The 26771-nt window shown below is 38.2% G+C and overlaps 2 protein-coding genes across 4 annotated transcripts in view; both read right to left on the bottom strand.

Moving 5' to 3' along the window:
* The window catches only part of LOC111194328 (kinesin light chain 2), a 74358-nt gene extending 50851 nt beyond the window's left edge, over nt 1-23507 (bottom strand). The window contains exon 1 of one of the 2 annotated variants that reach the window (XM_049483014.1): nt 23419-23507. The gene's annotated coding sequence lies outside the window, so the exon portion shown is untranslated. Of the gene's footprint in view, nt 1-22084; nt 22268-23418 lie in introns of those variants that run through there. The other variant, XM_049483015.1, reaches the window with a different exon arrangement.
* Nucleotides 1-23555, bottom strand: part of LOC111194329 (kinesin light chain 1-like) — a 71736-nt gene extending 48181 nt beyond the window's left edge. Inside the window, exons 1-11 of one of the 2 annotated variants that reach the window (XM_049483017.1) lie at nt 23419-23555; nt 16227-16488; nt 14900-15203; nt 14316-14532; nt 13343-13532; nt 13049-13222; nt 12517-12616; nt 11797-11846; nt 11459-11526; nt 10847-10983; nt 6978-7096 (exon numbers count right to left, since the gene is read on the bottom strand). In XM_049483017.1, coding sequence (XP_049338974.1) covers nt 10953-10983; nt 11459-11526; nt 11797-11846; nt 12517-12616; nt 13049-13222; nt 13343-13532; nt 14316-14532; nt 14900-15203; nt 16227-16454 — 1362 coding nt within the window. In that variant the 5' untranslated portion in view covers nt 16455-16488; nt 23419-23555 and the 3' untranslated portion in view covers nt 6978-7096; nt 10847-10952. The remainder of the gene's footprint in view (nt 1-6977; nt 7097-10846; nt 10984-11458; nt 11527-11796; nt 11847-12516; nt 12617-13048; nt 13223-13342; nt 13533-14315; nt 14533-14899; nt 15204-16226; nt 16489-23418) is intronic. The other variant, XM_049483018.1, reaches the window with a different exon arrangement.
* Between the last annotated feature and the right edge of the window lie 3216 nt (nt 23556-26771).

The raw sequence follows: 26771 nt of genomic DNA, 5'->3' as shown, positions 1-26771 counted from the left end.
GCATGCCCAGGCGTTGTAGGGAGGTCATACAGGCACGTGGAGGCCACACACAATACTGAGCCTCATTTTGACTTGTTTTAAGGACATTACATTAAAGTTGGATCAGCCTGTAGTGTGTTTTTTCACTTTAATTTTGTGTGTGGCTCCAAATCCAGGCCTCCATTGGTTAATAAATTTGATTTCCATTGATGATTTTTGTGTGATTTTGTTGTCAGCACATTCAACTTTGTACAGAACAAAGTATTCAATGAGAATATTTCATTCATTTAGATCTAGGATGTGTTATTTGAGTGTTCCCTTTATTTTTTTGAGCAGTGTATATATATATATATATATATATATATATATATTTTTTTTTTTTTTTCCCAAATGTTTCCAATTTTAATATTTTTTTTATACTTTATTTTGGTTTCACTTAGGAGTTCAAGTGCAACCAGACTGGAACAGACAAAAAATAGAAATAAAATAAAAAATACAATTTTATATAGAAAAAAATAAGGCATTTAAACTCCGCTGATGTTTTGTGAACCATCTTGTGATCTGTGTGGTGCTCAGACACTTTGAGTTGAGTGTACAGTCGACTTAATTCACAAATCAATCAATGATTCAAAACATTGTTTACAAGCCCATGTATTTTATATCAAACTCAGAGACAGACACTAAATTATATTTCAGAATAGGGATGCCGCTATTGATTAATTTAGTAATCGTGTACGGTATTGAAAAATCGATTCGATTAATCGAGTAATCTGATAAAACATAAAATAAGAGATTTCATAATATAAGAAATTTCACTTAACAATGAATGACCAATTGGTTTAATTTTTAAATTCACAACATACATTTCCACATTGCAAACAGAAATAAATAAAACACAAAATAGACATAAATACCATAAGTAATAATTAAATAATTAATAATTAATAAATTAAGTTAAATTATTTCAAACGTAACCTAAGCATAAATGTTGACACATTATTCAAACATTTAATAGTCTGTGTATGACCTTATTGTCAAGTGACACATTTTAGATAACGTTTTCATTTTCATATTTACATTTTCTCCACTCTTGTAAAAAAAAAAAGTGCACTTTTATTTATTTTTTCTACTGAGCTCTTCTTAAGATGGTGTCCTTGTGTAAAATGTGTGTACAGCAGTGTTTCTCAACTCTGTTCCTGTATATTCTACTGCATATGAACCCTGTTCCTGCATATTCTACTGCATATTAACCCTGTTCCTGCATATTCTACTGCATATTAACCCTGTTCCTGCATATTCTACTGCATATTAACCCTGTTCCTGCATATTCTACTGCATATTAACCCTGTTCCTGCATATTCTACTGCATATTAACCCTGTTCCTGCATATTCTACTGCATATTAACCCTGTTCCTGCATATTCTACTGCATATTAACACTGGTCTGTATATTCTACTGCATATTAACACTGTTCCTGCATATTCTACTGCATATTAACACTGTTCCTGCATATTCTACTGCATATTAACCCTGTTCCTGCATATTCTACTGCATATTAACACTGGTCTGTATATTCTACTGCATATTAACACTGTTCCTGCATATTCTACTGCATATTAACACTGTTCCTGCATATTCTACTGCATATTAACACTGTTCCTGCATATTCTACTGCATATTAACCCTGTTCCTGCACATTCTACTGCATATCAACACTGGTCTGTATATTCTACTGCATATTAACACTGTTCCTGCATATTCTACTGCATATTAACCCTGTTCCTGCATATTCTACTGCATATTAACACTGTTCCTGCACATTCTACTGCATATTAACACTGTTCCTGCACATTCTACTGCATATCAACACTGGTCTGTATATTCTACTGCATATTAACACTGTTCCTGCATATTCTACTGCATATTAACACTGTTCCTGCATATTCTACTGCATATTAACACTGGTCCTGCATATTCTACTGCATATTAACACTGTTCCTGCATATTCTACTGCATATTAACACTGTTCCTGCATATTCTACTGCATATTAACCCTGTTCCTGCATATTCTACTGCATATTAACACTGTTCCTGCATATTCTACTGCATATTAACACTGGTCCTGCATATTCTACTGCATATTAACACTGGTCCTGCATATTCTACTGCATATTAACACTGTTCCTGCATATTCTACTGCATATTAACGCTGTTCCTGCATATTCTACTGCATATTAACGCTGTTCCTGCATATTCTACTGCATATTAACACTGTTCCTGCATATTCTACTGCATATGAACCCTGTTCCTGCATATTCTACTGCATTTGAACACTGTTCCTGCATATTCTACTGCATATTAACACTGTTCCTGCATATTCTACTGCATATTAACACTGTTCCTGCATATTCTACTGCATATTAACACTGTTCCTGCATATTCTACTGCATATTAACACTGTTCCTGCATATTCTACTGTATATTCACACTGTTCCTGCATATTCTACTGCATATTAACCCTGTTCCTGCATATTCTACTGCATATTAACACTGTTCCTGCATATTCTACTGCATATTAACACTGTTCCTGCATATTCTACTGCATATTAACACTGTTCCTGCATATTCTACTGCATATTAACACTGTTCCTGCATATTCTACTGCATATTAACCCTGTTCCTGCATATTCTACTGCATATTAACACTGTTCCTGCATATTCTACTGCATATTAACACTGTTCCTGCATATTCTACTGCATATTAACACTGTTCCTGCATATTCTACTGCATATTAACACTGTTCCTGCATATTCTACTGCATATTAACACTGTTCCTGCATATTCTACTGCATATTAACACTGTTCCTGCATATTCTACTGCATATTAACCCTGTTCCTGCATATTCTACTGCATATTAACCCTGTTCCTGCATATTCTACTGTATATTAACACTGGTCTGCATATTCTACTGCATATTAACCCTGTTCCTGCATATTCTACTGCATATTAACCCTGTTCCTGCATATTCTACTGCATATTAACCCTGTTCCTGCATATTCTACTGCATATTAACACTGTTCCTGCATATTCTACTGCATATTAACACTGTTCTGCATATTCTAGAGCTTCCTCTGCTTTAAAGGCATTTAATAAAGTAAGTGGTGGTATGATGTGTTTAATACACTGCTGGATATACATGATTAATTTAGGCTCCATAGGGGGCTAAGGGATTTTAACAGGTACACTCAGTAAAGGATTGTTTATTAGCTGATGAGGTGGAAAACACAATTTTAGTTCAGTGATCACGGTTAAGAAACTGCTTTAAACTACCAACATAAAGTACTGTACCAAATTCTGGCTATCCACTACATCTGGCTTCTAGCTAACTAGCTAAATTAATTTTCTCCTGTAATCCTAAATTAATAACAACAGTGAAATATGTCAAACAGTGATTAGCTGATCAGGTACAGGGCAAGTTGAACATTACATATATAGTTTATTTATTTTCTAAAACCTGGACTCCTAATCTAGCTAATTCCACAGTTAAGCTAACTCACTAACACAGCTGCAGTTTATTAATGACAGTGGGTTTAATCTGTGTGCTGATTCAGAAACGTGTATTTTTAACCAGCTATCAGAAACACATAGTTTACGTGTTTAGCCTACCGTTATCTTTCTTTGAGAAAAATCTCCGTATATCCATGTGTTTCAAAATCAGCTGAAGCTGCTGCGTCCGATCCCACTGCTAAATCTCACAGCGAAGGAGGGGCTTCCCCCGCTCCTCCGCGCGCCCCTAAAACAGCAAGCTGACTGGCTGTTTCTACGGAGAGGCGGGACTTAATACCTGAACCGGCTCTATTTATTTATTTTATTTTTTATTTTTTATAGAGCCACGCTACGCCGGATTTCCGGCACGGCGCCGGAATGCTATCACCCCTGTGTCTCCCTTGTAATAAAATAACCTCACACACATATTAGACAGTATTAGTAATAATCAGCACTCTAAAGCACTGTCGTTATGTTATTAATTTACATTAATGTTAATCTGATTGATTTGTTATGAGTTCAATTCACCTGCCCCTGCTCTAAAAACCTCCGCCTCCTCCACCTGCTTCCTGGGTGACAAAACTCTAACCACACTATTCCACATTAAAAGTCCGGGCTAAATTCTGTGCTCTACGTTTTAACATTAATTAAACTATTCCTCGAGGCACAGAAAATTAATCGATCAATTTTTTAAATTGTGTAATCGAATTACTCGAGTAACCTCTACTTCAGAATGCGTGTTTGTGACTGAAAACGGAGAAATAAAGCTGTAAACGAGTCACAGGAAGTTAATGGTGCTGCGTTCTCCTTCAGTTCAGTGTTGTTGTTTTATGTGGCGAACGCGGGCGGTAGTTAGAGCTTAGATTCTCTGCCCGAACCCCGGCACGAAATCGACACGAAAACTGAAAGTGAAAAAACATTTGTGTTAACTAGGGATGCAACGGTTCTCCGTATTTTATCGAACCGTTCGGTTTGGCCTGTTTGGTTCGATACACCCGGATGGACAGCGGAATTTCGGTGCGCGCACTAATAGAGCGAACGAACGCTCTGTTACTGAATGGCCAGGGGGAGGGGCTTCTGAGCGTGTGCTGTTGAGGGGCGGGGGGGTGGGGGGGGGGGTGGTGGGGGTTGCAGTGAGTGCTCCTCCTTCTCCATACCACCATAAACTGGCTGTTCTCAGGCTGTTTGAATGAGCGAAATCTGTTCAGAATGATGTTAATTAACACTGAAACACTGACGGAGCACAGACCTATTATTTAATAAAAATGTGTAAGAACAGCTAAACACAGCGCTGCACGTCAAACGCAGACAAGTGGAGAAGCTTGCCCACGCCCATATCTGTGTGATTATAACATTCTAACTGGTGAATTATTTTAAACTGTTTGATTTGTTACTTAAGGTTATAATAGTTTTAATACTATAATAGTTTCATTGTAGTTTAATTTTATTTTGTTTTCACATTTTCTCCTCCAATTCAGTTAGTTTTAATTGTTTTTTAGAGTGAGTTTGCTAGGTTTTATTAGTTTTTACACATCACATCAGAGAGCTCAATCTGAGAAACACAAACAAACTCAAACACTCAATAAACTTTACAGGTTTCCCCAATTTTCACCAAAATTATCAAATATGAGTGAGTGCGAGTGGGGGGGGCTGTAGGGGGAGAGAGATTTATCAGTTTATCCTCTGTGTGGGGTGTTCTGGTGAATGAGCTACTCACAACAGGTACTGTATCTCCTGCTTTTATCTCCCTTGCTCTCATATTCTAATCCCATTCTGCAGATTCCTGAGGGTTTTCTGTCGTTATTTTGCGGCGTTATAAATTAAATTAATTAACGTTATGGACCGCGTGGTGCCGCCGCACTGCCGCTGTTTTTGAATCTGACTCCCCGCAGAATTCTGCTCCACTTCAAGAGCAAAATCGGCACAACACCGCCCGCAGTAAAACTGCTGGAGTGGAAACATATAAATAAAAATAAATAGCATTAAAAGATGCCTATGTCACAGGAATGTGGTGGGAAATCCCTTGGCCGGGTGGGCACACGCTAGCTGCAAAATACATCAGAAAACACTTAGAAACTGCAGAATTATGTATTATTATGTATGTCACGTGGGATTAGAATATGAGTGCGAGGGAGATAAAAGAGAAGCAGGAGATACAGTATGTGAGAACTCATACACCAGAACATGCAAATCTCTCTCTCTCTCTCTCTCTCTCTCTCTGATAAGATGTGTGAAAACAAATAAAAAATAGCAAGCACACTCTAAAAACGAATTAAAACTAACTGAACTGTAGGAGAAAAAAATTAAATCAAACTATAATGAAAAATGTTATAATCACGTAGCTCTGGGCGCCCGTGAACGTCTCCGCGTTTGACTTGCAGCACTGTGTGTAGGTGTTCTTAAAAATCATTTTAATAAAATAATAGTTATATGCTTCTATGTTACAGTGTTAATTAACATAATTCTGATCATATCTCGCTCATTCAAACAGCCCAAAAACAGCCAGTTTATGGTTCGTGTTGGGTCGGGCTCGGGCTCATAATGAGAGTTTATGGTTCGGGTTGGATTTTTTGGGCCCCATCTAAGCTCTAGCGGGAGTAGGGTCACTCTGAGCCCACAGGGAGCGGAAGTAGCAGAAGTTAAAACTGAGAGAAAATCAATTTTAGTAGTGTGGTGCTAATACCAGTTTTAAACACAGTGCTGCTGGAGTTTTAAACACCTCAGAGTTACTGATGAAATGAGAACCCTCCAGCAACCAGATATATTTAGCTGGCAGTGTCCTGTCAGCAGCATCCTGTGGGCACCAACACAAACTGTGCATCAACAGATGAGTTCCTTTACATCTATAAAGTGGATCAGCTAAATAGGCATGTTTAATACAGTGTAGGACAGTGAGTAGACACAGTGTTTAAAAACTCCAGCAGCACTGCCGCTGTGTCCCTTTCACTCATATCAGGGCAAAACCCACCAATACGCCCACAACCACCACCATGTCATGTCACCGTGTCCCTGCAGTGCTGAGAATAACCTACCACCCAAAATATACCTGCACTGTGGCGGTCCTATGGAGTCCTAATCACCAAGAAGAAGAAAAACAGAACAGAACAACTACAGTCTATAAATATATAACTACAAAAAGCCCCTATAATCTCAGTGGAACTGATCAAAGGAAAAGTGTAGGAATAAACAAGCATATGTTAATTTTATAGTGAGCCTGGCAGTAATGATAAATACACACACCTGCTTGATACAGTGTGTTTGTGTGTGCATTTCTACATACCTGTGAACTCTCCTCTGCACTCTTGTTAAGGAAGTTCAGAGAGCTTGCCCTCTTCATTCTTAAATGTGAAAACACACACAGATACCCCTTTGAGTCAGTACCTCAGTAACCAATGTAAGAATTTCTATCTTTCTGTGGTTCATTAGGTCTGATCATCTTCCCCTGCTCACCCTGGGTTGCGTGGCTCCTGTGGGCCACTGCCCTGCAGCTTCTTCACCAGCATCTCACTGCTACGCCTCAAAGCATCCCGGATCTCGGAGCCACTCCGACGCAGAGAACCATTCCCATCCTGAAGAGGGCAGCACATACAGTGCCCTCCATAATTATTGGCACCCCTGGTTAAGATGTGTTCTTTAGCTTCTCATAAATTGAGTTTTGTTCAAAATAATATAGGACCACAATTTAAAAAAAAAAGTAAAGTCCAACCTTTAACTCAAGTAAATTTTAAGGGGGAAATAAAATCCCTGACTAAGAAATAATTATTCTTCATAAAATCACCTGTTCCACAATTATTGGCACCCCTAACAATTCTTAGGAAATACATTTAATAAAAGTATTTCTGTCACTTCTACAGTAGTTTACGAAGTTGATCAGAGTGTGTAGGAACATTTAATTAGTAATTCACAACTTCCTGTTTCCCTGGGGTATAAATATGACGTGACACAGAGGCCATTTATCTTCAACATGGGAAAGACAAAGGAACATACCATTCAAGTGAGGCAGATGTGTGTTGACCTTCACAAGTCAGGCAATGGCTACAAGAAAATCGCTACTCGCCTACACCTGTCCATATCTACTGTCAGAGGAATTATTAAGAAGTTTAAAACAACTGGAACAGTGGTAAACAAGCCTGGACGAGGACGCAAGTTTATTTTGCCACCACACACAGTGAGGAGGATGATAAGAGAAATAAAAAGTTCTCCAAAGCTCACTGTTACAGAATTGCAACAAATGGTAGCTTCTTGGGGTCACAAAGTCTCCAAAACAACCATCAGGCGCTATCTACATGCCAACAAGCTGTTTGGGAGGGATGCACGGAAGAAACCATTTCTCACTCACAATCATAAACGCAAACGTTTGGAGTTTGCTAAGCGGTACTGGGACTTCAACTGGGGCCGTGTGCTTTGGTCAGATGAAACAAAGATAGAGCTTTTTGGCAACAAATGCTCTAAGTGGGTCTGGCGTAACACAAGAGCTGAGTATGCAGAAAAGCACCTCATGCCCACTGTGAAATACGGGGGGGGGATCAGTGATGCTGTGGGCCTGTTTCTCTTCCAAAGGCCCTGGGAACCTTGTTAGGGTGCATGGCATCATGAATGCTCTAAAATACCAGGACATTTTAAAACAAAATCTGGTGGCTTCTGCCCGAAAGCTGAAGATGGGTCGTCACTGGGTCTTTCAGCAAGATAATGACCCTAAACATGTGGCCAAATCTACACAGAAATGGTTCACCGCACACAGAATCAAGCTCCTCCCATGGCCATCTCAGTCCCCAGACCTCAACCCCATTGAAAACCTGTGGGGTGAGCTGAAGAGGAGAGTGCAGAGGAGAGGACCCAGATCGTTGGATGATTTAGAGAGAATGTGCAAAGAGGAATGGTCAAAGATCCCTCTTTCTGTATTCTCCCATCTTGTGAAACATTACAGGAGAAGATTAGGTGCTGTTTTGTTGGCAAAAGGGGGTTGTACAAAGTATTAACATCAGGGGTGCTAATAATTGTGGCACACATGATTTGATGTTAAATAATTATTTCTTAATGTGGGATTTTTTTCCTACTGAATAAATTCACTTGAGTTAAAGGTTGTATTTTACTCTTTTTTTCCATCGTGGTCCTATATTATTTTTAACAAAACTCAATTTATGAGAAGCTAAAGAACACATCTTAACCAGGGGTGCCAATAATTATGGAGGGCACTGTACATCACATTTTAAACACCACACAAAGCCCTATGAAGAATTACCCAAATCCCATCCTGAATAATTCACTAACAGGCTTTTTAGCTTCTTAAATAACCATTAAACCGTCCACCCACAACAATCTGCAGGCTTTAGGCCTCCAGAACTGCATTTACAGAGTCATAAATCACATATATTAATCAGATCCTAAGTAAGTACATCATACGAAGTACATCAGGATGAGCAGGGATGTCGCAATGTTTCCCTTCTAATGAGGAAGCTGGTGGAAGTGCCTAAGTAAACAAAACTGTAATACAATTTTCTTTTTTTTTAATTCTAGTCAAACAAGTGCTGGATGTTAAGCTACATAGAATTCTCTCCTGAAAACCACTTATTTGAGTGAGTAACCCTGCGTTCACACTGGAACGCGACGAGTCGCTTGTGTCGCCCCCCGTTTGTCGCTTGTGGGCGTGTCAAGCTCAACGATCGCATGTATCATGGTCCAGCCTCCGACAAAAAAAAATGCACAAAAAAGGAATCGCTTGGCCACTTTATTTTACAGCTATAACTCCCAAACTGGCTAGACTCTTGGCCGTTTCTGTGATTTACCTGCTCTGGAAACGCAGCCGTTCCCGCAGATTGACGTGGGTCCACCCCATTCAACAGAAAGAACAGCGAAAGAAACTAAAAACTCAGAGAGCAGAAGCTCGAGGACCTTGGACAGGGTGTCTACAGGTTTGACCAAGTGAAAATTAAGACATTTTAAGACTTTTTAATACCCTTTTCCAAAGAAAATTAAGACCATCTCGCAAGATCATACACGTTAAAATAAAAAACTATTGATTATTTACGTTTAATCTAGCTGCTTAAAAACTTCAAATGTGAATGCACAAGACACAATACAAGACATAAACATTACAATTTTCTCACTGTACAGTATACACAATGAAACTTTATACAGAACCAAATTCAATTTAATATATTTAATACATATATATATTTAATATAGATGTATTATTTATTCGCTCTTATCTATTATATAGGTATTTTAAATGTGAGAATGAGTAAATAAAATAAAAAATATTATTAAATTTAATTGAAAAAATGTGCTTATTAAAACAGACAAATAATATTTTTATTCTTTCATTTAATTACAATAAAAATTTACTGGAGCGAGAAAAAAATGCATCACAGAGCTGTTCTAGGGTGCCTCTCTTCTAGGGCCCTACATCCTTGCTTTATGACACCTCCAGATACAGAAACATAGCGTGATTTTCACTTCGCCAGGTGAGTGAGCCTGAGTGGACACTTGCATAATTTGAAGCTGTTTAATCACGGTTTAATTCATCTCTCACTCTGGCTATGTTTCAGTCTCTCTCTCTCTCTCTCTCTCTCTCTCTCTCTCTCTCTCTCTCGCTATTCACAGGCACGCGCTCTCTCTCTCTCGTTATGTTTCAGTCTCTCTTTCGCTATGTTACAGGCGCGCTCTCTCTCTCGTTATGTTTCAGTCTCTCTCTCGCGCTCGCTGTGTCCTTTACTCACACTCTCTCGCGCACACGCATGTTATGTTGGCACTGCATGGCTAACTACCGATTTCCACCCCCGAAGTTCAACACATGGCTGACGGAATTATTCCCCCCTAAATTTAGCTCCGGCAAATTTAAGACATTTTGGTTGAAATTTTAAGACAAAATAAGACTTTTCAATGCCTTATTTGACAAAAATTAAATTTAATACCATTTAAGACTTTTTAAGGACCCGCGGCCACCCTGTTGGACCGCCTTGTATGTGATTGGTCCAAAGAAAAGCTAGGAGCCAATCGGGTTATAATTCATAATCGTCATAATTAATTTGCATAAAGTTGAGAAAATTTCAGCGCCGTGTCGCTCTGCCGCTTGTCGCCTCTCGCAGCGACAAATCGCTGTACTTCAGCGGAGTACCTCTACTGCTCCTTAATACCTGACTGCTTGAATTAATACAAGGTGCACTGGATTTTAAGGCACACTGACGATTTTTGGGGAAAATTTGAGGATTTTAAGTGCGCCTTATAAATACGAAAAATACGGTAATCATTTTACCTTTTGAGTCATAACACACACAATGCATGACCACTCAGAAACAATAAGAAAATAGCAGACCAACCCCATTCCATTCAGCCTCGTCTCCCTCATTATCCCCCCAGGACCATTCAGACCGTCTCGATTCTGTCGTCTGTCTCCACCAGAGACACCATCTTTGAGCAGCTCAACTACTTTACTCTGGTTAATTGCATCAATGCCCTACAAAGACAAGGAGAAAACATGCAAGACATTTTATGGTTTCCCAAACAACAGACAAGAAATGACAGACAATTCAAACACATCTGTTAATTAATTAACTGAACATTTTCACAGGAAAAACAATTATGTAACAACTGCATCTTGAAATAGCAGCTTCAGAAATGTGTTAATACTTTACTGATTCTGATAGAAAGAATTGGGTCTCCATCACTGCCACACTGGGTGAGAATGCTTGTATTGCACTATTGAAATTTGGTGGAGCTTCATGGGATCAGCCTTAGTAACTGAGCAACACTGTAAATTGTAATACTGTTCTACTGCCTCAGTTAAAATTATTATTTTACTTTCACAGAAGCTGCATGTGCAAAGTTTTTTGTGAGATGGCACTCAACGCACTATTTGCATAAAAAAAAGAAAAAATAGATCTCATATACTTCTGCTTTAATGTGGTTGATTATGTTTGTGCTGCACTCACCTGTCCACTTTGCAGGCTTTGTACCAGCTGCCGTACTCGCCATAGAAACCAGAGTCTTTCGTCTTACCCTGTTTCAACAACAAAGAGTATCATTTTCTAGATCAGTGGTTCTCAACCGGTCTCAGCCCAGGACCCAGATATAGATTAATACATTTCTTTAAACATACATATGCATGCAAAGTGAATGCAGAGTGTATTAGTATTGGGTTTATTATTGCTACTGTAGAATAAACTGTTATTAGTATTGGGTTTATTATTGCTACTGTAGATTAAACTGTTATTAGTATTTGGTTAATTATTGACAGAAGCTGTCCGATGATGGATGGCTTTAAGCATACCTTGCTCTCTTCCCGCTCCTCAGCATGCATCCAGATGGGCTTGTTGTCATCTAGAAAAAAGAAAGGAACCATCAACAAATGTGCTCAGCTGTTCTTATTTACTTAAATTCAATCTACAGTCTATGAGTATAAACAAAGAACATTAATAAACACAATTATAGTAAGCTTTATAAATATTTGTATTCATAGGATTTAGTTCTGACCTATACAATCTACTATAATGTTCTAACTAGGGATGCAACGATTAGTCTAAATAGTCATCAATGTAGATTAATTCAATTTGTCAACTACAAATTTCATTGTCAACTCACACTGTTTACACTCAACTCCAAAAGTGCCCAAACACAACAGATTACATTTTTACTCACTGGCAGAATTAATCGCTGACTAATCGGAAAAAATATATTATTTTCAGATTAGTCGACTATCCTATAAAAATCATCAGTTGCAGCCCTACTTCTTACTATAATGAGCTTGTGTGAATAAGTAAGAACACACATACTAATCAGGTCAAGTCAATTACAGGGCAGATCTTTGCTGTGAGGAAATGTTTGAGTGGCTTAAAGGTTTGTCATGTGGCCAAAAGAATGTTTAAGCTTATCTGTTCTTTAAAGCAGGCAAGATTAGGCTAGATCCACATTCCTCCTACAACCATTTCCAAGAATGTCTTATACTGAGCTAATTCTACTGTAGCAGACATTGGAAAATGAGTATGCTCACTATTAACGGATCCAAACTGTTTCTCATGTGCACGGGTCAGGATCTCCTTGTACAGAGCCTCTGCGTCCTTAAACTTCCCCTGTTTCAGGTAGCATGTCGCCTGAGAGAGACAAAGGGAGAAAACATGAGCATTGGCTTCAATTTTACAGCTTATAATTTCTGTATTTCTTACAAACAATTAATTTTCTGATTATAATATCATTCATACTTGGCAAAAAATAAATCAAGGCTTAAAGCTCCAGGCCCAAAATCACTGGTACTGGTGCTCTAATATTATTCTGCACATTTTAGTGTTGACTCTGTGCCAAGACACCCATATAAAATCTAAAATTAAGAAAGATACGGATACAGTGGCATGGTTTCTTTTGATCAGGTGTGTTAAGAGCAGGAAAAGCACCACTGTATGCAGGTGGTGTTAAAACTCCAGGTTTCAATACAAATAAGGTTAAGGTCAACTCTCTAAGGGGATTAACTATTTGCCTTTGGCCAAACTCCTCTAATCTGCCTGAGAAAGTTCATGTTCTGCGCTCACCAGATTGTTCTTGGTCTTGGCCACATTAGGATCATCAGCCCCCAGCTTGCTCTCGTAGATCTCCAGGGCTCGGCGGTAGTAGTACTCCACTTCCTCGTATTTGCCCTGGTTCTGACACAGCAGGGCCAGGTTATTCAGCTGCTTAGCCACATCTGGATGGTACTTCCCCAGAACCTGCCGAACAAACAAACATACATATTGTATTTATATTCCTTAGCTGGAATACATATTATTAAGTCAATTTAGCTAATCTAACAAAGCACTGTAGTTTTTTCTTAACAAATTCCCCAGTACCTTCTCTCTGATCTCCAGTGCTCTCTTGCAAAGAGGTTCAGCCTCCTTGTATTTACCACGTTTGCCATAAAGCACAGCCAGGTTGTTGAGGGTTGCAGCCACAGCAGGGTGGTCCTTACCAAGTGTCTTCTCCCGGATAGCCAAGGCATCATTCAGCAGGTGAGCTGCCTCTTTGTACTTATTCTGATCCCTACAGAAAAAAAAGTATGGATGTAATAATTCAGAATAACACACAGTTGTCTATTTTGTACAACAGCTGAGCAATGTGTACAATGAGCGTTAATCAATTTTGCCCCTGCACTTTTTTACTCAGACTCACTCAGAACTACACGTGGAAATCACAGGGCATCTTACGATATGTTATCATGAACGTTGCCAGATACCACAATACTGTGATTCTACAACTATCCCCCCTCTGCTGTATGAAGAGGGTAAAATAACGATATGATATCTGAATTTTGTCCCACCTCTAAAAAAAGGCCAGTTACAGGGTATCGCAAATCCAGTGCAGGAGAGAGAAACAAAAATTAGAATAATAAAATAATTATTTAACTTAAAGATGATGTGCGTACGTTTTGGGATTAGGCCCTCTCTGGTGAGAATGCATAATTGCACTGAGCATGCGGAAAAATCATTTTAATAAACTGGGTGGGTCTGATGCAGTCTCCTTTCAGAGCGGATAAATCCGATTCCAGGTTATGTTTAGTTAGAGAGAAAGAGAGAGAGACTGCGCTCAGTCACAAAAAAGCGACCAGACACCCCAGTTTTTAGAATGAATATATTAGGCTTAGCAGGTATGGTTGTTCCAGCACACTGATACCATTAAACACAACATTCTATCATTTAACAAAATAATTCAGACTGACATTTTAATTTAATCTTATAACAAACAAAACATCAGTCAAAGCTTTTCAGTGAAAACTGCTACATTTTTAAATTTACCACCTGCAATGTTCTTCAATAGTGCACAAACCTGTAGACGAGGGCAAGAATGTTGAGCATTGTAGCAACATCTGGGTGGTCATGGCCGGAGGTTTTCTCCAGGTCTTCCAGAGCCTGCTTACAAAGCGGCACAGCTACCTCATACCGGCCTTGAGAGGCATACTGAATAACCAGGTTGTGTAGAGTTCTGAGCCGGGCTGGGATCTCATAACCTCCCTGCTGCGCTGCCACTTCACCACTAGGCTGGGCTGGAAAAGCAAAAGAGCAGAAAACAGCTTCAAAACCACAGTAACCAACTAGTCACAGCATGATAACTTTGATATAAGTGCATTATTTTGAGAATGCTTTACTTACTTCACTGACTTACTTTCAAGTAAATATTTTTATTTATTATTTATTGAAATGTAGGACTTTATGATCTGCATTCCAACAGTGTATAAAAAGTTCACCCACACATTGTAGGTAAGCCATGTTGAAAATTGAGACTTCATGCATAAAAGAATTGTTCAATCATGTGTAAATCACTATTACAGTCACACATTTTTCTCAATTTAAAGAAAGGTTTTGATAAATACAAAAAGGTCTACAGGGAACAGACCAGTCCCTCATTCTTACCTGGTCCCTGGTCATCGTCGTTGGGGAACAGGTCGTCCAGGTTGTCCTTCTCCTTCTCTCCAGGCTTCTCCTCAGAGGGTGAGGCGTCGTCATCAAACTTACGGATCTGGTTCATGAACTCCAGGTGCTTCTTCTCCTCCTCCAGCTGAGCCACGTTCTGCTCGCTCTTCTGCAGCTTGTGTTGAGTGTTGGCCAGCTCGTCCCGCAGCCACTGGTTCTCCTGGCACAGCCTCCTCACCTGCGCCCGCAGCTTCTGCTTCTCCGACTCCACAGCACTCAGGTGCCCAGACAGGGCAATGATCACCTGCGGGGCACAGATACACTGGGTTTTAATTCACACAGCTCATGAAAAGTAACTGTGTATGAGACAAAATGAGAGATTTTGTAGAACTGAGGAAATATGATTGTTTTTTCCGATCCAATATTTCTATTTCTGTGAGTCAGTCATTTTTCAATATCGTGAATGATATTATACCCTGAAATATCGTGCCATATCACCCACCTCTAATTATCACATCAGGGTACTAAATTTTTTTGCTGTTTTAAGCAAAAAAATAATAACAAATCTAAATTCACACTGTTCTCATTTCCCCTTATATATCTACTAGAGACAGATTATATCTTTCCAGTATAATTTATTTTACTTTAATCCTGGATATATGGAGTGCATTATTAGTATCATGAATTCTCGATCACTGACGTTTGTAACAATTCTGATGAAATTTTTGCGTCGATATCATTTTGTGTGCAAAAATAAAATGTTTTATTTTGCTGCAGTAGTGTATTCTTTAAATATTTTTTTCAATTCAGTGTTTTGCCAAGAGTATCGTTATCACGAAAATAACAAGAAATATTGTGATATTATTTTAGGGCCATCCTGTGGTGATCCTGTGACACTTTACGAATACATTTTAATATTTAAAGAAAAAAAATTGAAAAGCACACCAACTTAGATGTAAAATATGTGCAAAAAGGAAAAAAAAGTTAACTGGTATTCCAATCAGAACGGTGGGACGTGGGGTTCTAGAGTACATCATTGTACAATATTTTAATTCCAAGTTTTTCCAAATTGATAAAGTGCTGATAAACATAGAGATACTTTATGAGGTCATAAGTTTGAAGATGTAGCGTAATAACCAGCATGAAAACAATAAATCATTCAAACCTGTAAATCCTCAATAGAACATGATCAAAATGAATCATGAAACGAGCAAAAAAATGTTGGACTCATGTCCTCACAAGTATGAGCAAATTTAAAATATGATCACCACCCACTGGAACTTAGTATTACTAAATGTGTCTAAATGTGTGGCAGCTGTGCGATTACCTGTGCCTCACCAAGGCCCAGCTCGATGGCCTCCAGGCTCTTGCGGAGCACGCCTGATTTCTCCTGGGCGGCAGGGGGCTGGGCACAGTCCAGCAGGGAGTTGAGTAGTTGTGCATGTTCTCCTCGAAGCGTCTCCAGACCCTGCATCACTGCCTTTGTGTTGAGCACAATCTCATCCTGAGTGAGCCTCTCCAGAGCCTCCTCCCGTGGATATACCATGGTGGACATTGTCTGGATACAGTCAGCGCTCAGTCACACACAGCTGAGAGAACAGGGAGAAAACAGAGAGAAGAAAGTTCTTTATTGGAGCATAATAGCATAAAGCAGATTATTTTATTAGTGTTTATTTGTATGTGTATTTAAAGGCTATTCACTAAAGCCAAACAGTCAAGGCTGCTCATTTAGCTTCACAGCTCCTCTGCAAACCAAAGCAGTTTTGTTGCACAGAGCATGCAGAAGAATCATTTTAAAATGCAGTCTTCTTTCAGAGGGGATGAATCTGATTCCAGGTTATGTTCAGTCAGAGAAAGAGCATGCTCAGTCAGAAATTCACTTCAGCTACAACCTTTGGGATTGAGCTACTGAGGTCTAAGTTTCCCCTTCTGAAGTCTCCAATGCTCCACTAGCCGCTCGCGTTCAGTAAAACTGAGCCGGATCCTCTTTTAGAGGCTGTACGTGTGTTTCAAGTACATAAAGACGCGTGACGTGGCCAGAAGAACTCCAGAAAAGCGACCAGGCACCCCAGTTTTTAGAATAAATATATTAGGCTTAGCAGGGATGGTCGTTGAAGCACAATGGTACCATTAAACACAATACTTTGTCCCCTCTGCACTTAGAAATGCCACTTTAGAAACAAAATAATACAGACTGCCACTCTAAAAATGAGAACTACAACATTATCTATTACATTTTTAGTCAAGGAATGAAAACTAAATGACAATGTGACAATGTGAATAATAAATGACTACTGACAAATACAAGACAAGATCTTCTTGTGACCTGATGCCACTTACTCTCAAAACAATGATCTCAGACATTACATTTGCCAAATTACGGTTGAATCAATACACAAATTACAGTCATTATTTTTTTGATAGAGCGTATTTCATAGAAATAGAAAGAACGGCTGCAACAGACAAAAAAAGACAATAAGGAGTCGTCTGTAAACAGCTGTGTAAAGTGTAAAGAGATATGATGCCTGTAGGTATTTTAATAAAGTCTTGAAACCTAGAAGGGGCAAATTGCAAATATCCACTAAATATCTAATATTAAACTAAAAAAATGTTATGAGCTCAAACAATGTGCAATAAAAAAAAATCACAGGAAAAACACAATCCTTAAGAGACATACAAACAAATGCCACGCTAAAACATACATAAAAGGTAGGCTAATGTTGTTGTCTTTAAATGAAAGGCAGGTTGTCAACATAAAGTATATTAATGTTTGAACAATGCTAAACAATTTAGCTAGATTTGTTTCATTTTGCTTAGTGTCATATATTAACAATAAGAGGCACGCCTTTGTGTAATCCATAATCATTAGCATAGCAATTCCCACAGCCTTTGCTGCATTTTAAATACATCAGAATTATTTATATTTCCATACTAATGGGCTCAACAGAAACAAACAGGCAACTAGGGGCTATGTATGAACAAGAGATCCCTTGGGGAACATTTCTAAAAAAAAAAAAAATGACTCTTTAACCAGCCATCATGAAATTCTGAGGCCATACGCATCAGGCCTGAGAGTGGGCGTGCCAATCTTAGATTTAATCATATTTAATGTAAAACATCAGATTGACTGATTCCAGATCTGCGCTTTCATGCTGTGAAACATCATTACTGAACGGCAGAGGCGCTCCATTAGTGGCCTAGCTACATTACCATCCATCTCTCCTGACCGTTATTGCCCTTGAGTGCTAACAGCTCCTCTTCAGGACACCTAAAAAGCCACTCAGCAGATCTCTGACCTCTTGGTCAGCACTGAGCATGCTGCATGGACGCGCTGGAGCACAACGTGGCCTGACCCTGGATACCTGAGCCTATCTATTACACAACAACGCTTGAGAAGGACTTGGTGTTGCTCCATCAGTTCTGGTGGTTAAAGTTTAAAAATAGGACTTATCAACTGTTAAACTTCAAGATTATAACAAAACTGCAAATGGACAATTCAAGGATCAGTCATCAGATTCAATACAGTATCCCCCTGATTGCACATCTGCATCTGGTACAATCTCAGTCCAGGGCTGCATCTAATGATTATTTTGGTAGTCAACTAATCTGATGATTATTTTTTCGATTAGTCAGCGATTATTTCTGCCATGTTCTCGATCTCCAAAAAAGAAAATCTGAACATGAGATTTAAAAGGCATTTAAATGTCTAGATGTTGTTTAAATGTGGAAAGTAGTGATATTTAGTGTGTAAATATTTATTCTGTTCTCTTTGGGCACTTTTGGAGACACAGACTAAGTTGAATGTAAACTGTGTGAGTGAGCCATTCACCCATCTCCCATTGTGTTTCTGTCCCCAGCACTTTGTGTAATGCAATACTGTAACAAATTAAAGATTAGTTGACAATGCAATTTGTAGTCGACAAATTTAATTCATTGACATTATCGTTTAAATCGTCTAATCGTTGCAGCCCTACATTCTACCTGATAAAACTCTTTTAGAGTACACAGTCAGTATATTCATTCCACATACCACACATATGAGAATTAATGCTGGGTGATATGACCTCAAATCAATATCGCAAACTAATTGAGCATTTTACTTTAAGAGGGGACAGAGTCACATGACTACATATAAGTCAAGTGGATGGTATTTTTTAAAAGGAAAGTATGTGAACATACACAATACACAGGTGCACCGCTCTTTTCCAGCAACTTTACTTTCCACTCTCATCTTTGAAGATCTTTCCAAGAGCCTTTTCTTTTCATTTACATTTTTCATTACTCAAATGGTTGGGGGTCTGTAATTTCTTTCCTCTTGCCTTCCACACCTCAATGCTCCTATTAATTTGCATTGGACACTTTTATTTCCTCCACAGTGTCTGTTTTATACCAGTCCCCCGAAGTGAGATACACAACAAATGATGAAAGAGAATGTGCTTGCATAACCCTTTTCTCTGGAACAGCAGTGAGGTGTCTCCCCACACTACCCTGCTTGCATTTATCTGGGAAAGCGTGTGATCCAAGAATGGGAAATTTGGGAGTGATCATCACTGCTGTGACTGGTTAGCTGGCTGCCAAACATGATGCCATAGGTACTTTCACTTTCTTTAATTTTGCAAGCAGCAATCTTACAAAGACAAATTCTACGGAAGTGAAGTCTATACATGTTGCCAAGATACAGTAAAACTGTAAATAATAAACTGGAATAATATATTCTTCACAACAATGGACTGAAATAGAAAACAGTACTGGCAATATGTCATCCTGGAATCATACGTAAAATTGCATTAATCTTTCTCATGAACCATCCCATGAATTTAGACTTTTACAACTTTGAAATAAATTGTATACAAATCAAAATGTTCGTAACATAATCGAAAGTTCTGTAGTAACAAGAATTACATTAAAGCCCTCTAGTTTGCAGCTCTATGCATATTACTAATTATAATTTGTTGTGTGTCATTTTCAATGAAAGAAGACAACATCCTAAAGAAGCTGAGACCCAACACTGAGTTAATATTTAAAAGGGATGGTGGAGTGACAGCTGCTTTGTTATCTACCAAAGACAAAGAGCAGTCCACAACACGGCACACGAAAAAGTAGGACAATGGGAAATGAGTTAGCTGGTTTCTAGGGTGCATCACTGACCTCATTTTAGTGTAAACAATGGAAAAACAAATCTTATCATAAATGTTATTGTTCTTCTGTGTTTATATGAAGTAGTATGTGAAATTTAATGCCTGACTGTCTGTTTATACAATGTAGATTAATGTTTAATGTATTTTCTATTAATATTAAAACGTGCACAGTACAATTAAATGCTTCTTTTTGATATCGCATCTCTGTCCCCTGGAGCAGAGAAGGCCTTGCTGAAGAGCCCAACAGTGGCAAATTTCTTCACCCTACGTTCTGTGATCCATAACTCAGTGCTCTAACCAATGAGCCACCTCTGTCCTCAGAAAATATTAAGAAATAGACTGAAAACTGTCATAAAGCAGGACTGGACCTGGAAATGTTTCATAATCTGGGGCCTCATGTACTAAAGGTGCGTACGCACAAAAACATTGTGTACGCCATATTTCACGCTCACAGCCAGATGTACTAAATGTGACTTGAACGTGAGAAAGTGCGTTCCCCCACGGCACTTTTGTTTCGGGCGTACGCATGTTTATTTTTTTTGTACGTTTGTATTGTTTTTTTGTCATTTGGCGACACTTAGAGGCGATGCATTGAAATTACAACTATTAAGATATCCTTTAGGCACACATTGTAGTAATAAGCCATTAATGGGTAAAATAAAGTAAATTAATCAGACAGTTTCATTGGCTTACAGAAATAATCGTTCAACGTGTTTCCACTTAGCCTAGATTGTATAAACATGGATAAAAGTGCGTGCTGGAGTTGTTGGAGATGGCAGCGTTGCATTATTGGAAAATATTGCTAATAATTGCTAATTTTCCGTGACCATTATGTTTTTTTGGCCCATGATGATGACTGACTTATAAGCCGTTGGTTTCCAAGAGCATAAGAGGATAAGAAAACAAGTTGAGTGCGTGACGGGCGGCTTCTTGGTGAGCAACTGATTTAAAGCATTTAAATGAAACAATTTAATATGCATCTTAGAATAATACATTTAAACTTGGGTAATTATTAGTTATTACGCTATGCGTCTTGCGACACTTTTCTTTCTTGACTTGCATATTCTACTCTAGCATATTATTATTATTATTATTATTATTATTATTATTATTATTATCATCATAACATTATACTCTGCGTAATTGAGGGAGGAGTCGTAGCAGGTGTGATGTTTTCGTGCGCTTGATTTCAAGTTGATTGTGAAGAACTAAGAGAAAGTACGTGGGATTCTGCCTACGCACGGTTTGATAAATCCGGATTTTTTTGTGCGTACGGAACTTTTCAGGTCTCAGCGTACGGAACATTTTAGTAGGAAGTCCACGCAAGTCTTAGTACATGAGGTCCCTGGTCCCTGGATGACGGAAAGCTCAGAAATCAGCCTCTTGCAGTCTAAAATTCAACGTTCATGCACCAGGTGGCGCACACTTAAAACCTCCTCCACCTCCACCACCCCCCACCCCGTGTATTATTCACTGCAATGCAGCAGAGGAGGAAGCCTGTTACTTCCATCAGATGGAGCAGGATGCTGAACTGAGCACCAAACATGCACCACACTACTTTACTTTAAGTGTCCCATAGACTATCTGTGCAGGCTCCAGCATATTTCTCTATCTGATCATATTTTACTAAGACCTAATTAAAGGATGAGTGTATGGATGTGTAGAATTAGATTTAGGATCAATCAAGGTGACCGACAGGACATCACAGGGGCGCCATTCAGCAAAACACTGGACTTTACAAGACTTAATTTGGCTTTTTGTTGGAATTTTCCGTTCCACCTTAAATTTTGCAGTAGTTATACGTTGGCCCCGTGGAGCTTCATAATGTAACCATGCTTGTTTTTTTTTTAAGGTAGAACGGGAACAAAACGAAAATCTATTAAAATTGTAGCTAAATAACAAATTCAAGCCAAATAATCTCAAAGAAAAGTAAAGTAAGATAAAGATAAAGAGCACGTTATAAAACAGTCCAAAAGCAGACTTCAATCAATACACGTGAATGGCGCATCACGAATTCAACAAAATAGCTCAAATAAACAGCACAAACCTTCACGTAGTCTCTGTTCTGGTTTAATTTAAAGAATTAAAATCCACCCAGCTCCAGATTATACAGACTGAGACTGCTGACATCGCATCCAAACAAGAGGAAAGACCCTTTCAAGCTCGTGTTTTTAGCCTAAATGCTAACCTAGCGCTAGACTTCGTCACTGTAGCTGGACAAAGCCTGGCCTGTGTTCTGCCCAGTTGCGCTACACATCTATATGTGCTACCCAGGCGTTCTGCGCATGCGCTGACCCATCGTTTTAAAGAGTTGTATGTGATGATTCTGTTTTTCTTTGGTGTATTATATACAATATGAGCTTAGTACAAACATTGCTTGAGATACTAATAAGTCGTTATTTAGATCCTATGAAGTCATTATTTTGATATACTAGGTCATTTTTCTGAAATCCTATAAAATCATTGATTTGAGATACTGTCATTATTTTGAGATCCAATGAAGTCATTATTTTGAGATCCTATGAAGTCATTATTTTGAGATCCTATGAAGTCATTATTTTGTGATCCTATGAAGTCATTATTTTGAGATCCTATGAAGTCATTATTTTGAGATCCTATGAAGTCATTCTGAAATCCTATGAAGTCATTATTCTGAGATCCTATGAAGTCATTATTTTGAGATCCTATGAAGTCATTATTTTGAGATCCTATGAAGTCATTCTGAAATCCTATGAAGTCATTATTCTGAGATCCTATGAAGTCATTATTTTGAGATACCAGGTCGTTATTTCACGAATGCACGAAAGCAACTTTACATAAAGGAAATAAAACCTTCATTTTCAATGGAAGTCTATATGGAATTTATTTAGGATAATTTTAGAGAATTTCTATTGGTCCATTCATCAAGACATTATGACACAATGTAAGTTTGTGTTAAAATAAAAATCTACAAAAAAACTTTTATATTTTGAGATCTCATTATTTTGACATGCTATCATTATTTTTAAATACTTAGTTTTTATTTGAGATTTGAGTATTTTTAGTATCTCAATATTTACATATATATTTTAAGAGATTACCCACCTCCAGCTAGCTTGCGCGTTTTGACAGGGTGGCACAAATTGACAGAGCAGGTCAGATGCCCGGCTTTGTAGAGTTAGGTTAGCTAAGCTAGCTAACCTAGGTTTGCTATCTGCCAGCCAACCAGTCATCATTTAGCCACGAATTACCTAGATAATATAGAAAATCCCGAATACAGAAGGCTAAACATAGCAATAAGGGCATGAAAATATATTTAAGAACAGTAAATATGAAATGTTTGGCTACATGACCTAATAAATTGTGCGACAGTAACGTTAAACAGACATTTGTTTATCTTACCTTTTTCGCTGAAACACGGGTTCTGACGGAGTTCTGATCGTGTTCTATTGGGTTTTAGTAAAATATAAATCCTTTAAACCCGTGATTAAATATGTTTAAAGGTGAAACAGCCCAGATTCAGACTGAAGCATCGTACCCGTAGCTAAGCAGGCTAAACGTTAACAGCTAACGGACGCGCCGCTCGCTCGCCCGCTGCTGAAATCTATCCGGCTGTACGGCGCCGGTTATCCCTCTCTGAACACGGAGAAATACAGATCAGCTCGCTTCATCAGTCCGTCCGCCCATCCTCGCCCGTTCCCCGGGGTTATCCAGCGCTGGGTGGAGACGGTACCCGCTCCAGAAGCCTCTCCCCGCTGTGTGAGACACTGCCAGCCAGACCCGGGGCTCGCTGCTAGCTGCGGGCGTTTGTCTATATGCCTAATAACCAACCGCCAAGGACAGCCGACGGAGCATGCGCACCGTGGCTGTGCTCCAAATTACGCACTAGTGCCCTGGCTAGAAACGCTAAGCTTGTGTAATCGATGCAGTAACCAAGTACCCTTGTTAGGACACAAGCGCGCATATTAGAGCACAGCCAGCAGATATTTTACAATGTAACGGTTCATTTATGTGGGATATCAAGAACGGTCCGGTTATAATAATAATAATAATAATAATAATAATAATAAGATTTTTTTATAGATTTTGTTTGCACCCTGCAGGCCTGGTAGGTTGGTACATCTCCGGGCATTAAACTCTCCATAACATTTTACACCAAAACCATGAATTGCTTTTTTTCCATTTCAATATAATGAAGAAATGTGTTTTTATCCTTTTCCAGTTTTCGAGTTTTCTATTGCTGCCACTCACAATCTGAATTTCAGGAAAAAAAATCAGATTTTTTCATTATTGCTTCTTGTAAAAAAAAAAAAGGTACAGTCTATATTTGTAAATATCTGAAAATCGAGAGTGTTTGTTAAATTTTCCTAAATATCATATCTGAGGAGCAGCCACAAAAAAACCTAGAAAACTGTATGAAAAGCCCATTTACTTCACTTTACTAAATGCAAAAAAAAAAATGGTTTTACACCCAATTTCCTCTTTCCAAATTTGCCTAAACTGATAAACATTAAACTGACCATAAAAGCACTGCATTCCTACATTTAAATGAATAAATAAATAGACTTAGCTAGAACTTTAATGTGCTTCACCCTTTACACAATCACACACTTCACACAATGCTATTCTGTGGTGGATTCCAGCTTTAGAAACAAAGCTTGTTGAAGCTTTTTTTTAGGATATTGCTTTAAATAAAAGAAAGCTCCTCATAGTAATTCAGACATGCACACTTATTTTCGATAAATTTCGATAAATCCTGAAACTGCTCCTGTAGATGCAGATGTTCCTGTGGACATATGAAGAGAACACTGAAGGCGGAGAACAAATAAGGTGTGTTTATTTAAAAAAAATGAACACTTTCAGTTTATATCCCACACATTACCCCAAAGACAACTGAATCATGAAAAAGCAGTACTACAAAACATGTTGAATAAAAAAAAAATAACAATAAAAGAACTTCATATTACAAGCACTTCTTAAGATATGTACAAGCGTTGTTGATTCTTTATATAGGCAAAAGGCAAACGGCTAAGGACTGCTAAAACAAACAAGTGCATGTGCAAAAATACTCTTTTCATCCACAATCTCAGACTCTCCCTCTGTAACCACAGGCTTTTGTGCCAAATATGAAAGAGTGCTATTCTACCCCACCATCAGCTGTGCCTTGGGGTTTAGCTTTAGCCAAAATGCAGAGCCAAACACCAAAGCTTGTGGAATTCAAGAACAATGTTCTCTCTTTATTAACATAAAACTCCAATAGTGAGACCCTTAGAACGACCTGATTCACTAAAGCAACTGATATGTTAAAGTCAAGTTTTGGGATTATGAGAAATTTTACTTTTTATTAAGTCCTGACTGATATAGATATTGATTGATGGCTGGTAATATTTTTCTTTGACCTGCAGTTTAATCATTTTCTGTAAATACCTATGAATGTTTGGGTTGTGGCATGGCAGGATTCAAATTAGTTATATCCTAAAAACAGGGAAAATATATATTTTTAAGAAAAATATATGAACTAATTTATAGAAATGAAAATCATGTTTAAAGAATAGAAAAAAATTATGACAGACAAGAGTTGTGTGATATAATAAATAAATATAATATTGCGATATTTAAAGACATTTTTGATAGATTTTATCACAATGTTTTGACAGACAAAATACATCAACACAAGCAGATTCTTAAAAACTGCTTCTCAAATACTCTCTTATTCACAGCACATATCCATCATGTTGCCCACCTCTATAATATAACAGGGTCATATTTCATCTATTCATCTATTGTTTAATATCACCCGTTCCCAGCAGGGGTATATGATATGGACAAAAGTGTGATATGTGATAACTCTGTTGGAAATTGATGTGAAACAATGTGACTTAAGATCCTGAATAATTTAAGCTCATCAAAGGATTTTCATTAATAATCAGCAGGTTATAAATGTAGATAACTGATTATCTTCACTGCACCCCTGAAACAGATCAAGAGAGAAAAATGCTCCTTTCCCTCCGAGTTTCTTGTCTTATTGCGCATAAAACACGTTCACTCGAATTACAGAAATCGTGAGCACGAATTAAAGAACTCGTGAGCACGAATTACAGAAATCGTTCACTCGAATTACAGAAATCGTGAGCACGAATTAAAGAACTCGTGAGCACGAATTAAAGAAATCGTGAGCACGATTTGCAAATCGTTCACTCGAATTAAAGAAAACATGAGCACGAACTGCTATATCGTTCACTCGATTTAATAATTTTTTTAATCCATGGCCCCTCCCGGGCTCCGTATTATAATAATAGTGTAGCCTAAGGATATTAAAATTGCATTTTCTCTAATATTAACTAAAAAACCACTTGGGTCTGTGTGTGTGTGTGTGTTTTCTCACAGACCACTTCAGTTTCTGAATTAGTTTCTCTGATTTAGCTATTTACAGGTCTATGAATGTTGTTGTTTTATTCTATTCTATCTAACTACAGACAACATTTTTACCCAAATTCCAATTTTTTTTTTATTAAGAGATTTGCAGAAAATGAGAAATGGCTGAAATAACAAAAATGATACTGAGCTTTCAGACCTTAAATAATGCAAAGAATTAATATTAATAAACGACAATTGTTGTCCATATATTATTCAAGCGTAACATACACTGTTTTTTATATTATATACATATACATATATGAGCCCTTGCACCTAATGGGTGCCAGCTGCTTGTCAGGCAGTTCAGCTCCAATAGACGGCGTCAGTCGATGCGGCAT

Source organism: Astyanax mexicanus, chromosome 8, assembly GCF_023375975.1.
Source record: "Astyanax mexicanus isolate ESR-SI-001 chromosome 8, AstMex3_surface, whole genome shotgun sequence".
Lineage (NCBI taxonomy): Eukaryota > Metazoa > Chordata > Actinopteri > Characiformes > Acestrorhamphidae > Astyanax > Astyanax mexicanus.
The sequence above is the reverse complement of the archived record's forward strand: the minus strand, read 5'-3'. Positions and strand labels throughout refer to the sequence as shown.